The sequence below is a fragment of the Anabrus simplex genome, chromosome X, assembly GCF_040414725.1.
Source record: "Anabrus simplex isolate iqAnaSimp1 chromosome X, ASM4041472v1, whole genome shotgun sequence".
NCBI classification, from domain to species: Eukaryota; Metazoa; Arthropoda; class Insecta; order Orthoptera; family Tettigoniidae; genus Anabrus; species Anabrus simplex.
The window spans coordinates 183,645,848-183,661,586 of NC_090279.1; the positions used below are offsets into that span (position 1 = coordinate 183,645,848).

At 37.4% G+C, this 15,739-nt stretch overlaps 1 protein-coding gene across 1 annotated transcript in view; it reads right to left on the reverse strand.

Moving 5' to 3' along the window:
- The window catches only part of LOC136886287 (uncharacterized), a 54,869-nt gene extending 39,445 nt beyond the window's left edge, over positions 1-15,424 (reverse strand). Inside the window, exons 1-2 of the mRNA XM_067159016.2 lie at positions 15,384-15,424; positions 2,804-2,870 (exon numbers count right to left, since the gene is read on the reverse strand). Coding sequence (XP_067015117.1) covers positions 2,804-2,870; positions 15,384-15,389 — 73 coding nt within the window. The 5' untranslated portion in view covers positions 15,390-15,424. The remainder of the gene's footprint in view (positions 1-2,803; positions 2,871-15,383) is intronic.
- Positions 15,425-15,739: the final 315 nt, after the last annotated feature.

A 15,739-nucleotide genomic window follows, 5' to 3' on the forward strand; every position in this document is an offset into this window, starting at 1 on the left:
TCTGAAGATAGTGGTCTGTGTCAGTTGGTTTGCAGTATATTATGTGTCCCACATATAAATCAACCATCTTCATTACCAGAACAACGAGGAAAGGTATTAGTACTTTTATTTATCTTCTTTGTGTCCATATTTCTTTCAGTCTTCTGCTGTAGGCTTCTTTTCTCTCTTTCTTCCAAGATGTTCCAGTTGTTTTTTCAGCTTGTCCTCGTGGTCAGCTTGTCACTTGTGAATTTTGAATCTAAATATCTTTTTCTTTTGGATGTCTTCTTGTGTGGTTCCTGCCAACTTACAGTCATTTTTGATTACACCAGTCCATTTCATAGTTCTGTTCTGACTATACTCCTGTTGACAGTAACTACAAGGGTTGGGGCATAACTCATGGTTACCTATTTCTTTCTTCACATTTACACGGTGCTACCATACAATGGTCATATGTTCTGGAAAGCTTGACACTCATAGTAGATGGACACAGCACGAGATGGCGGTGTATTCGACAGGTAGCACGCACACAGCGATGGGACTGCAGTAGCCATGGTGTTGGTTATGTTTTAAGTGGAAATACAACTAGGTGACCATCCTCTTATAATCCCCTGTGGGTGAGGGACACAAACAAAAAATACAACCATGGTATCCCCTGCCCATCCTAAGAGGTGAATAAAAGGGGCTCCAGGGGCTTTCGACTTGGGAGTGTGGGTTGGTGATCACAGCGTCCATAGCTGAGTCCTGGCATTGCTTCCACTTACTTGTGCCAGGCTCTTCACTTTCATCTACCCTATCCAACCTAAACTCTTGTTGTTTTCCAACCCCGACGGTATTAGGTTGCGAGGCTTATGGTGTCTTTAATTTTAACGCCCTTCATGGCCCTTGTCTTCCTTTGGCTGATACTTTTGTTTTGTGAGGTGTCACATCCCTCCTATTTTTTTCTCTGATTAGTGTTATATAGAGGATGGTTGCCAAGTTGTACTTACTCTTAAAACAATAATCACCACCACCACTTCTTTCCCGCCTTCAGAAAACATGGCAGAGTTGTTTCCAAGTTTCTTCTGCCAATGTACGTAGTATAATATAGGTCGTTTTGCTCCCCATTCCCATCTGTATATTTCCATTTGTCTGATATTTTTTTCCGTGCAAATGCGGAATCGAAGTTGTCGTGACTTCTGCCCCAACCCTCATATTGATAGGCAGCTTGTTGTGTTGTGTTGTGTTGTGTTGTGTTGTGTTAAAGCAATAACTACCATAGCACATGTAAAAAATCTGTTAGTCATGGAGCTATGAAGGAGTGAGAAATAAAAAGTTGGTTGTCTGTCCAGCGTAAGGCTTATCGTATAGTATTGAGTGAAAATCTCAAAAAACTATTATTACTACAGTTGAGTTGGTAGATCTTTACTTCTCCACCGAAATTCGCTCAGAAATGAAAAATGAAATGGAGTATGGCTTTTAGTGCCGGGATTTGTCCGAGGACTTGTTCGGCTCGGCAGGTGCAGGTCTTTTGATCTGACGCCCATAGGCGACCTGTGCATCGTGATGAGGATGAAATGATAATGCAGATGACACATACACCTAGCCCCCATGCCAGTGGAATTAACCAATCATTGTTAAAATTCCTGAACCTGTTAGGAATCGAACCTGGGACCCCCGTGACCAAAGGCCACCACGCTAACCATTTAGCCATGGAGCCGGACATTCACTCAAAGAGCATCAAAAACTTACCATATTGTAGCTTGATTTAAAAAATTTAGTTAGCCCACCTGGTGGCAACGATCGTTAAAGCATTGAAGTCAAAATGGTCGGACACCGTGGTTAGCCAGTTTGAGTCCCGTTGGTCGAAAAAATTTCACCATAAGAATGTTTGCATGTCAAAAGCCTGGATTAAATTCCAAACATCTCTGTAATGCTCTCACGGAGTGAGGGCATAGGATGCTGTTTATGGCGATTCATCCACCAGATGGGGAAGTTAAGCCTTGAGCAGACCCCTCGGTACTATTCAACAAGACTAGACTATGTGCCAGCACCGGGTTTCACCCTCTCCCTTCCTACTATCATATACCCCATCGTTCATTTCACCTCATTAACTGCTCTGATGAAGTTGACGTCAGGAAGGGCATCCAGTCATAAAAACCTGCCACAACAGATTCATCTCGTCTCATACCTGACCCTGTAGAGAAATGGGATGAGGGTTGGACAAAAAAACATTGTCTGTCCAGTGTATATTCTGTACTACTGGTAACACTTATAATTGGGTAACAATATTGTTGACTTTAGGTCCCACCAACTACCTTTTATGGTATCGGAGATGCCGAGGTGCACCAAATTTTAGTCCAGCAGGAGTTCTTTCACGGGCCAGTAAATCTACAGACACGAGGCTAGCATATTTGAACACCTTCAAATACCACCGGACTGAGTCAGGATCAAACCTGCCAGGTTGGGGCCAGAAGGCTAGCCCCTCAACCGTCTGATCCACTCAGCCCAGCTGGTAATAGCATGCAGTCCAACTCCCCGTGGAACAAAGCAGCTGTTTTTCACTTAATTTCCCAAACCAATTACTCATGCAAGAAGCAATTTCAGTCTTTGATAAGAACAGCTACGCTAACCAGGTCCTACATTACCGTGAATAATTTAAGTAACCATCAAACGTAGACATGCTGACTGCAAATGTATTTTGAGATTTATGGTCATCTTACTTTAATAACATACTTATTGTGAACATGAGAGTTTAATGCAGCATTTCATTACTGTTCTCATCAACAGGAAGAATGAACATGTTGACACTTTATTGCAACACAATTACGATTCCATTTATTACCTGTGACTGCTAATAATGTGGCAATGATCAGTAACTGTAGATGGAGCCAGTTTCTTGCACAACAGTTCTAGAAACAAGAGAATAATGTTAGACACAATTTTAATATATGAACATGTACAGTATGGGGCCCAAATTTCGTCCCCTTAGCAGATCTGGACTTGCAGAAATTCAGGAATATTATGGACAAGGCTAGTGATTGGTATATATATATTAATGAATATGGTCTCTACTTACGGACAACTTACAGTGAAAACTGTTATAACATAAGGTACCATAGTCAATATTTTACATAAACACTACAAAACCTAAACTGGCAAAACTGTGCTTGTAATTTCGTCCCCCAACAAATTGCTGAAAAGTACCATTAATTTTAATATATTTTTCCTTTCTAATCTTACCAAACACTTTCCCTACAATGAATTACTTGAAGGACATTTATGAAAAATGTTTTCTTTGTATTCTTTGTAACATAGTCTTTCAGCGTTGCTCGTGGAATGTTAAACGCTTTACTTGCACGTTTGTAACCCATTATCTTGTCCCTCACTGCCTTAATAGTCTTTCTCATAGCCTCCTTATTCCACAGCTTGTGTTTTCCCATCTGAAAATTACAATAAAATTCATAAATAACAAATAAAATGAACAGGGAAAAAATTACAAACATTTCAATTATGTTTTGTATTAACCCCTGTTTCACTGAATTTTATCGCAGTGAGTTGTTTTTTGCTCCATGTGATGATGTAAATATTGTATATTGTGCTAATTTTGTTTCTGTATAGGCTCTCTTTTGTTTTTTAATTTGTTCCTTCATTATATTTTTGGCATTTTTTTAGCTTGTATTATGTAAATTATTTCACACACACACACACACACCCCTTCACCTTTCCCTGAAGATGGCTCAAATGAGCTGGAACGTGTTTGAATTTGATTACTCCATCTAATGATGGAATATATGATGTAGGTATTGAATTAGGAGGATTCACTCGATTTTTTCACCTTTGTAAAGTGAATTCCCTGATTTATTATAATGGTTGCTACAGTAACACACACCAACCAACACACTGTTGCGATTACATGCCAAGAACTATAACTCACAATTGGAATGCAGTCCAGTATTTCATGCGAATATCAGTGCTCACTCTAGGAATAACAGGCTCTTAATTTGAATGCTGCACTAACTCAGCTCAGCGTGAAAAAGTAATCTTTCTTGTACATGGAAACTAAACGTGCCACACAAAACCAATCGAATGTGGCTAAACATTAGGTACCTACCGTGCAAACTGGAAATCCGGAGGGGTACGAAATTCAGTGCAGGGACAGAATTTGGCCCCACTACCTAACTAATATTTAGAAATGGATGCAGAGGATGGCCTATGCCGCAGACAACACCCTCACACAGCGGTACATTTAGATCACCTACATGGGGTGTACTGGCAAGCCGAACATGTTGTAGCAGGTAGATTATTGTAATTATTTACAAAAGATAAAAGGTGATCGTGGAAGAGACGTATTCAAGTGCTGGGCAGCGAGAGGTATACCGTGGATGGTACAAAGGGCAAAGATAAATAGCAATGTAGAAGCAGTCAGGACAATAGAAGGACACTAGGGGATGAACAAGAGTTGGTAACTTTGGATGAACGAAATAGATGTATTCAAACACAAGACACAACAAGTTAGGAATAGTACAGCACCAAAATATCGAAAGATACAATGAATCACGAAAGGAAATATTACAGAAATCGGTGATAGCGACAATTGGATTTCATCGCAATAACATTTACAGTTATGTTCTGTAACTTAGTCAAGCAGGAAGTTCAAGGTCCACTCGATACAATTTTCTTAGTGGGTGAAGCACTGGCAATGGTGAATAAATTCAAGTACCTGGGCTCAATTATTACCTCCGATACGACGATTGATGATGACTTGAAGCATCGCATCAGTGTTGACTGGACCAAATGGTGTTTGCTAACAGGCATCTTATGTGACAGGAGGATGCCTATAGAGCTCCAAGGCAAGATGTCCAAGACTGTTGTTAGACCTGCCCTCACTTATTACTCCAAGTGTCGCACATGGCAAAAGAAGCATGATCAGCAAATGCATGTAACGGAAATGAACAGCGGGTGTCACCCTCTTGGATCGAGTGGGCAATGAGCATATACGAGGATCATTTAGTACGGCCCCTATCGGTAAGAAATTGGAGGAGCGACAGTTGCGCTGGTATGGACACGTACAACTTCGAGATGAAGATCATCCCATTAAGGGAGCTTTTGCAATCGCGCGGACGTCTGAGAGCAACATGGTGGCATACAGCTGAAAAGGCCTTGAACAGAAACGGCATTCCAGTGGCGGAGACTTCCAACCGCAGAAGTACTCTCTAAGGATCAGAAGAGCTGACCCTGAGTGATATGTGGGAGTGTCCATTGTAGGCACACGTACGACCAGGAAACCAAAAGAAAAACATTTACAATTACATACATTAAACAGAACGGATGTTTCCCAACCAACGGTACAAAATGAAATAAAAAACATTAGGGAAGATAAGAAAAGCAATAGAATAGGAGAAACAAAGTCTAGACATGCCGTAAGAATTAACCTGACTAGAAAATAGTGCGTTATTTAAAATAAGTTCCAGAAAACACCGGATGTATTGATTGATAGATGATAGATGCATTTAGCCCAACAGGATAAACATAAACAAGTTCAAGATAACACTTGTGGCAGTATGAAGACAGCAGTGGGAATTGATTGAAACTTCTTATACCGAGCTCGATAGCTGCAGTCGCTTAAGTGCGCCCAGTATCCAGTATTCGAGAGATAGTAGGTTCGAACCCCACTGTCGGCAGCCCTGAAGATGGTTTTCCGTGGTTTCCCATTTTCACACCAGGCAAATGCTGCGGCTGTACCTTAATTAAGGCCATGGCCACTTCCCACTCCTAGCCCTTCCCCATCCCATCGTCGCCATAAGACATGTCTGTGTCGGTGCGACGTAAAGCAAGTAGAAAAAAAAATAAACTTCTTATTTTATTGTTTTGAAAATTATTTTTGGTTGTATAAGATTTTGTTCTGTTTGGATTCTTGGACTTGGAAGAATTGTTTTGATTTCATAAACCTGGATCCATCCAGATCAATTTAAATTCTGTTTTAGAAACTTATTTATGCGTTGTATCGAAATTATTATTTATCTGTGAATTTTTTTTTAAATTTTTTGTCTAAACTATACTATACTGCACGCACAGTTCTAGAAGTGAATTTCCTGTTGCATAAACAAGGACTTTTCTCAAACATTCATTATCAATGTGTCAGCAAGAAAGAGGATACTTTTGATTGGAGAAAATAAGAGTACGGTAAATCAAATTAGTGAATGTGAAAAGTTGAAGGTGAATTCTTTATTCTGATTGGATCTCTTCGATGGTTACACCATTTCCTGTTTCTTGATCTTACCCCGCTTCTTCGGTGGGAGCGAGGTAGGATCTGTGTCTTTGATCATCTGACCATCTTAGCGAGCGGAGTACGTGCTCCTCCTTCGGTCCCGTTGTGAGAAGCCTGGTCTCAGATAAGCACTGATTCGACATTTATTTTGGTTTTTAACTTCATTCAAATGTGATAATTTATTTTCTTATACAGGAGTTTATCCTCAAGTTTCACATTCACCACTAAATTTGTCACAATAACGTAGCTTTTGATTTAAGATCTTATACTATTTGTTTCGGAGGCAATATTTAGCTTTTGAGTTAAGATCTTATACTATTTGTTTCAGAGGCAATATTTAGCTTTTAAGTTAAGATCTTATACTATTTGTTTTGGAGGCAATATTTAGCTTTTGAGTTAAGATCTTATACTATTTGTTTCAGAGGCAATATTTAGCTTTTGAGTTAAGATCTTATACCATTTGTTTTGGATGCAATATTTAGCTTTTGAGTTAAGATCTTATACTATTTGTTTCAGAGGCAATATTTAGCTTTTGAGTTAAGATCTTATACTATTTGTTTCGGAGGCAATACCCTTTTTTGTAATTTTGTAACTTATGATGTAATTATCCCTCGGGTTTGCCTCCTGGTATTTCTGTGTGACCTTGCAAAAGTACGGAAAATCTATGCAGGTTATCTGAAGAGTTTTAGATAGTGATGCAAATTTACTGTACCTCTTGGGTTTGGTTTTATTTCTGCATTTGTGTAGATTGGGATTAGCCCTCATTTTAATCATCATGTATATTTGGATCGTTTTTCTTCGGATTCAAATTCAGTGATGACATTTCTTTTAACGAAATGTACATGTCTGCAGGCATGCTAAATACTCTAATTTCCCTTTGTAAAGATCTTTCTATTTTGAGTTTTTTATTTATTTCTTAAAATAAATGTGTGTAATCCAAGGGCAATTACCGTCTCCATTTTCTTTCTTAGCAAAAGGCTACATTCCATTACCTCTCAGGGTTCCATTCTGCTTTTTTCCACATCCATTCTGTAGTTATCATGTTTCCTAACCTGTTTGTTTATGTTTTGTGCTGCGAAGCTTTTGTTTGAACCTGAAGTTTTTCTTTTATTCTGTTTAAATTGTCATCCTTTATTATTTTTTATTTTTTTTATTTGTGTAATCAAGCCAAGTGTGGTTTCAGACTTTTACACAATAGAAAAATGTAAACAAATGTTAAAGTACCAGAGGTTTTCGAAAGTATTGACAAAGTTGGAATTCAAGAGAACAAATTGGGGCAAATATTCATTTATAGGAAGGGGAGTTAGGGATTGGAATAACTTACCAAGGGAAATGTTCAATAAATTTCCAATTTCTTTGAAATCATTTAGGAAAAGGCTAGGAAAACAACAGATAGGGTATCTGCCACCTGGGCGACTGCCCTAAATGCAGATCAGTATTGATTGATTGATTGATTGATTGATTGATTGATTGATTGATTGATTGATTGATTGATTGATTGATTGATTGATTGATTGACAAATAGAAAGTTCATTCTCACATAAATTCCAACAGTATTTGAAACAAAGGAATTAGACATTCAGCTGCTCTCATATGGATACATAATCAAGTACAACCATTCAAGAAGATAGTCATGCAAAATTACAATACCTCATGAACAAATACTCCAGTCCCCTACTGAGGTGAAAATATACACCAGCGTAGCACAAAGATGTTGCCCTCTCTCCAACACCCGAAGAACACCTTGAAGTAGCAGACAAAGAGAACTATATAGACCAGTTGGAGAGGGGAGGTACAGGGAAAGTTATGCGACACGACACTAGAAATGCCGAGAACATCTAGGAAGAGAGTAGAGTGTAGAGTCTAGACCCATTGACATCATCAGAGTCTGACACAGGCGATCAGCAGGCAGTAGTCTCATAGCTATAACGCTGTGCGGAGGGTAGAACCCCGGGAAGAAAGCAGCAGAGCATGACGAATATGGCGGATGTGAGTTGTTACAATGCCCTTGGACACATCTGGCACTAAAAGCCATATGCTTAAAAGACTGGATTAGTTTGGAAATGCTAAGCTAAATTCATGTCAGAAGAAGACTATCTTTTTATTTAGAAACTTAGAAGTAATGAAAAGAAATCCACAATATCAAGAATTTGGAAGATGGAAACTGCTTTCTACCTAACAAAAATAGCGACTCTCCTGGAACAGCAACACTGAACATTACATAACGAGAAGCACTATATCTTCAAAAACCCTTAGTCTACAACAACACATGGCAAGATAGCCGTGCAGTTAGGGGCACGCAGCTGTGAGTTTGTATCCAGGAGATAGTGGGTTCGAACCCCACTGTCGGCAGCCCTGAAGATGGTTTTCCATTGTTTCCCATTTTCACACCAAGTATTGCTGGGGCTGTACCTTAATCAAGGCCACGGCCACTTCCAACCCACTCCTAGGCCTTTCCTATCCCATCATCACCATAAGACCTATCTGTGTCGGTGCAACATAAAGCAAAATGTAAAATAAAATAATAATAATCTATAACAACATCGATTAAAGAAACAATTAGAAATTAAGGAATGAAAAATCATGAAAAAATCTTAGGGTCAAGAGTTAAAAATTAAATTCATTACCCCCTGGCGAGTTGACCTTGCAGTTAGGGGCCCGCAGCTGTGTCGTGCATCTGGGAGATAGTGGATTCAAACCCCACTGTCGGCAACCCTGAGTATAGTTTTCCGTGCTTTCCTATTTTCACACCAGGTAAATGTTGGGGCTGTTCCTTAATTAAGGCCAGAGCAGCCTCCTTCCCACTGCTAGGCCATTCCTATCCTATTGTCACCATAAGACCTGTATGTGTCGGTGTGACGTAAAAAAAAAAAAAAAAAGAGAGAATAATTCATTACCCTGAAATAACTATGAAATCTATTGACGTCTTTCCAAAAGTCCGTCAACATTTAATGAGGCAATACTTCATGGAATATTACAAGTACTAATTGACACACATGATTGGCATGACACGGGGTTTTATTGACACCAAAATAAATGACATAAAATGACCAACAGATGGCACTTCATACAATACATAAACAATAATTAGCATAACAGTTGAGGTTTAGGAAAGACAGTGTTCTTTATAACACATGCTCAACTATCAAAGGCTAGAGAAGGGTCTACCTATTCAATACCATTAGTTTGTATAGTGTCCTATATAATTGGGACTACCGGGCGAGTTGGCTGTGTGGTTAGGAGCACGCAGCTGTGTGCTTGCATCCGGGAGATAGTGGGTTTGAACTCCTCTGTTGGCAGCCCTGAAGATGGTTTTCCATGGTTTCCCATTTTCACACCAGGCAAATATTGGGGCTGTACCTTAATGAAGGCCATGGCCGCTTCCTTCCCAGTCCCAGCTCTTTCCTATCCTATCGTCGCCATAAGACCTATCTGTGTCGGTGCGACGTAAAGCAAATAGCAAAGAATATATATACAATTGGAACTAGTTTCGACCCTATATTCACTGGGTCATCCTCAGACATGATACAATGGGAAAAACACACGCTCACATACAACCAATAATAAAGGAAACAATCTGGTATGTCTCAATTTACAGTCAGAATTTAAAACATTGATGAAGTCCGATAAGACATCCAAAATTGAAATCAAATGACACATTAAAACTGCTGCGGTTGGTGCCAAACTATGTCGTCGCTCCTACAGCAACGAAACATTTCTGAGTTGATCTGGGAATTGGCATTCTCCATCTGCATAGCCGAGCCACTTGATTTATAAATTATGTTTTGTACAATAGTAATATGGGTAATGGTTTGTTGAAGGGGAATATTCATAACTTGAAAGGGTATTCCTTTTCATCAGGAGTCCCTCTCAACATTCAATGTTGTGTTGGTGTTCGTACGAAGTGCACACAATTTATGAGGAATATAGAGACATTCACTTCAAACCAAATTAAACAATAGATCACTACATCTGATGAAAAGGAATACAATGAATTATGGACTACCTAGGAGACTACCAGTACTCTGTATAATTGTATACAGGTTGCACAGAATAAAACAAATAAAACAATGGTTTCAAAATGTAATCCTTGTCCTTTTAGTTTACCAGAGATTCCTGAATCCCCACACCCCATGTGGTGTTACTTTTAAAAGTTCTTTAATAATACTTAATAATAATAGTTTATTAATGGTAATACCATTTTGCCATATACAGTAGAGCCTCATTAAAGAAGTAGAATCACAGTTAAAGCTTTTTGCAGATGATGTTATTCTGTACAGAGTAATAAATAAGTTGCAAGATTGTGAGCAACTCGAAAATAACCTTGATAATGTTGTGAGATGGACAGTAGGCAATGGTATGGTTAAAAGTCAGGTAGTGAGTTTCGAAAATAGGGAAAATCCTCTCAGTTTTAATTGCTGCGTTGATGGGGTGAAAGTTCCTTACGGGAATCATTGTAAGTACCTAGGTGTTAATATAAGGAAAGATCTTCATTGGGGTAATCACATAAATAGGATTGAAAAATTAAAGGCTACAGATCTCTGCACATGGTTATGAGGGTGTTTAGGGGATGTAGTAAGAATGTAAAGGAGAGGGCATATAAGTCTCTGGTAAGACCCCAACTAGAGTATTGTTCCAGTGTATGGGACCTTCACCAGGATTACTTGATTCAAGAACTGGAAAAACTACAAAGAAAAGCAGCTTGATTTGTTCTGGGTGATTTCCGACAAAAGAGTAGCGTTACAAAAATGTTGTAAAGTTTAGGCTGGGAAGACTTGTGGGAAAGGAGACGAGCTGCTCAACTAAGCAGTATGTTCCAAGCTGTCAGTGGAGAGATGGCATAGAATGGCATTAGTAGATGAATATATTTGAGTCATGTCTTTAAAAGTAGGGACAATCACAATATGAAGATAAAGTTAGAATTCAAGAGGACAAAATATTCGTTTGTGGTAAAAAAAAATTGCCTGATCTAGTCTTTTTTTAATAAGTATTTCCATACATATTTTGTTATTTTTATTCAATTTCTTAAATAATTTTGCTAAATTTTATTTCCACTTTTCAGAAATAAAAGTTAAACTAAAATATAGTTGATAGCATATTTTCAGTAAAACATCTAAATTTCTTATTATCTATGTACATGAAAGTTATGCTTCTGCTGAAAAAGCATATTACATATATCAAAGCACAGACATTTGGAAAAATGTTATCCTGCCACTTCAATAAGTACGGCCTAGACTACGTACATAATTTAGGTACACACGAGTCAGTAAAATACAAAAGTACCATGAGTTCCATATTACGATTAAGAGCTGTTCTCCTGTCAGATGTTATATTACAGTACAGGAAAATGACCTCTCACTATCAACATTATTGACTGGCCTTCACTGTAGCTTCCACAAAATTCCTATATTCTGATTTCAGGGAAAGAAGAATGGCAATTACAATAATATCTTTACCTGCTCCAGGTGAGTTGGCCGTGCGGTTAGGGCTGCACAGCTGTCAGCTCGCATCCGGGAGATAGTGGGTTCAAACCCCACTGTCGGCAGCCCTGAAGATGGTTTTGGCTGGTTTTGGAATCATGTCATCCCATAAAAGTGTTCTTGCTTGTTGGTAGAATTCTGATCCCTTTTGCACTGTTTGTAATTTCCTTTCTGACTAAATTATCACTTCCAAGGTAATGAAAACTATTCACACACTCTAGATGGTGGTCTCCTAGTTTTACACTTGCTGGATTGACTCCCTTCTCTGTTGACTGCCATCACCACTGTCTTGGTCTCGCTGATGTTGAGGTTATATTCCTGGAACTGGGATTTCCATACCTTGAGTATGGTCTGTACTTCCTCTTCTGTTTCACCCCAAATCATGATCAATAAGCCAATTAAAACAAGATAATTGGCTTAATTGTAATTTTTAATATACTACTAGATAAACAAATTGTAATAAGGAAAAGCCTGCATGTATCAAAACACAATTTGGATTACTATAAATAATTACTCTCTCCCCAGACTCGGGGGATCCGAAGCTCGGAGGTGGGAGTATTCTGTTCTTTTCTAGCTGTAATACCAGTCATTAACGGAACAATCACATAACATGTGCAAAGTTTCCTAACTCTCCAGCTATTTTCAGGCGGATAGTTTGTCAGTACGCAGCAGTAATACCATCTATCGGAGATGAGTGCCAGCAGAGGAGACAAGTCACATCACAATAGTGGTCAATATAATGTTATTGTTGTAACTCTTATGAGCTTTCAATATTGTAGGGCTTCACATTTAATTTTCTTCTGACTCTGTAGGTTCCATTGATCGGACGTTCAAGGTTCAGTCTAGAAACGCCAACATCCGATTGATCGGGCTTTCCAGGAAAAAAAATGTATTTTCTAAGATATTTATTTGTTTTAATAATGTATAATACATGTTTTGGACTAGGATTAAATAAGACTATATATAACAAGTCTAGTTGAGGAACTTTCTGCCGCGTGGCTTGGTGACCAGGCGGCAATTCAGTTCCTGCAGGCGGGCAACGAACCCCTCACTCTTTTACAAAAAAAAAAAACGCAACTGTTCCGTATGCAGAAAGATTAGTACTAGTCAAGATGGTACATGGAAAAAGACCAGATACATTTGTAAACAGTGTAAGAAGGGTGTACACCCTTTGTGCCTCCCTAAGTACATTTGCTAGAACACGTCATAAACATATGTAAATATTAGTAAATAGTTCCTTGTATCATATTTTTAAGGCAAAAAGTAAATTTTTGAGTGTGAAGCTTGTGTGAAATAGACATTAGTAATCATTTTTTACTTAAACTGAACCAGGAATTGCAGCATTTGCATATAATGTGTGATCAGAAAATTTCACGCTAATAATAATAAAAATAAAAATATTGTAACTGTAATATTGTACATAAAGCTCTATTTTTCATATGTGGCATAGGGAACACCACATCTCTAAAATAATGCAGTTTTTTATAGTAGAAAATATTTTTTTCTTAACAGTTTTTGATCATGAAATACCTTTTTTCAAAGAAAGAAAATATTTATTTGAATTATAACTTCATAAAACAAACATTTATAAAATAAAGGTGCATTAATTTACATCAATAAAATGCCTGGAGCATTACCTTCAAGACAAAAAAATGCCCATCCAATTTACATAAATTGAACAGAAGTTATTATGAATAATTTACTGCAAGGTAAAAAGTGCTCATTAGGCCTTGGCGGTATAGGACATGGACACCGCGTATGAGGCTGGAGGTCAAAGCGTTAAGATATAAATTATCTTGTGGGTTGTTGAGGGGTATTTACTATGCTCTTATTGAAAGCCAAATCTCTTATCTGATACATGTCTGGGCATGTGGTAATAAAGAACTATTTGGAAAGGTAGAGTTTTAAACTGCCCATTCTGATACCGACTAAAGATTTGTATAAACATTGTAATATACTATCACTTCCAAATCTCTACATAAAAGCTTCTATAATTACAATCTTTAAAATTCAAAACAAATTTGTCTGCACAAACACATCAATAATGCCAATTCACAAATTCATAATTATGAAACAATATTTATAATATTCTCTACAGTCAGATTCATTCTGTTGTCAAAATTCTCTCTGGCATTTTTCTATAACTATGTTTAACTCACTTCCAGAAAATATAAAAGTTTTACCAACTTTATCTATTTTCAAGAGTAATGTAACTATATTCTGAAAGTAGTATGGTAATTATGTTTAGGAAGCTTTGTCCTATCTTATCTATTATATCATGTTACATTATATTTACTATTGTAGTTGCAAGCAAGTACAAATTTACTCATCTGCTGACCTGCTAAGCCTAACGCATCTGAGGATTTTCTTTCGAGGTTTACTCCCTTAGCCTTTGAAGATCCAAAGTTGCTTTACGTCGCATCAACACAGATAGGTCTTACAACGACGATGGGATAGGAAAGGGCTACGAGTGGGAAGGAAGCGGTCTTGATCTAAATTAAGGTACAGCCCCAGCATTTGTCTGATGTGAAAATGGGAAACCACGGTAAACCACCTTCAGGGCTGCCAACAATATTGGCCACTCTAGTTAACAACAAGATTGGACCACTAATAACACAGATATTTGAGAATTAAATTTTAGACGCGTTCCCCTAAACTACCATTTCATCCAGTGTGATTAAAATTAATTTATAATCTAGACTGTACTGCATTATTCCCTGACTTTACATACAAATTTTCATTAAATTCTGTTCACCCATTTTCTCGTGGTTCAACATTGATATGGACTTAAAGCAAAAATCAAAATTCATTAATCTCTTTGTTATCATAACCAGTACAGGAAAAATGTAGAAGACATAAATAATCATAAATTTAATTTTATATAACTTTTGTTATGTAGTATTTTTATCAATAGGACCACTAATAACATAGATATTTGAGAATTAAATTTTAGGCTCCTTCCCCCAAACTACCATTTCACTCAGCGTGAATAAAATTATTTATAGCCTAGATTGTAGTGTCTCATTCCCCAACTTTCGATACCAATTTTCATCCAATTCTCTTGTGGTGCGTGTACATAAGCCGATGTGAAAGTTTTGTATATAGACTAGGTCCTACTTTTTAAATGTGGCAGGGTAAAATAGTTCCAAACATCCATATATTATATGTTTTCAGCAGAAACATAACTCTGATGCTTCTTATATGTATGTACAAAGAAAATATGATGTTTTACTTCATTTATGCTATCAGCTATCTTTTGGTTGGCTTTTATTGCTGAAAATGGAAATTCAATTCTGCAGAATTATTGATGAAATAAAATAAAAAATACCAATATAACTTTTAAAAAATTATGAAATTAGGTAAAAATGTTCACCTCCAACAGGTGCCTCTACAATAATCAAGAAAGATTCATTATTAGCTTTCATTCTACATCCCCGTTTTATGGTTTACTTCATTTATGCTATCAACTATCTTTTGGTTGGCTTTTATTGCTGAAAATGGAAATTCAATTCAGCAGAATTATTGATGAAATAAAATAAAAATATACCAAAATAACTTTTTAAAAATTATGAAATTAGGTAAAAATGTTCACCTCCAACAGGTGCCTCTACAATGATCAAGAAAGATTCATTATTAGCTTTCATTCTACATCCCCGTTTTATGGAAATACTTACAGTCATATTGTAGAAACTGATGCATTGCAAGACGTCCCTCACTCTAGTTAAACTCTACAAGAATGACTCTAAAATACAGGATTATGACCATGATTTTATGTTCCATTACTTTCACGTAATAGATACCTTAACAGGAAACGGGTCATTGTTTTGCAGTTTATTAGTGCAAATGGTATTTTATGGGCCACAGATGTATGAGGTTCTACTTATCTTCTGTGAAATTGTTTCCATTTATGAGCACATTACAGAAGTACATTGGAGATGCTGAACTCCTCATCACTTTTAATGGTATCTTCCTTTGACCAGTTAATAAATTATAAGCTCTGTAGTTCCGTTTTCATAATGTAGTATTGTAC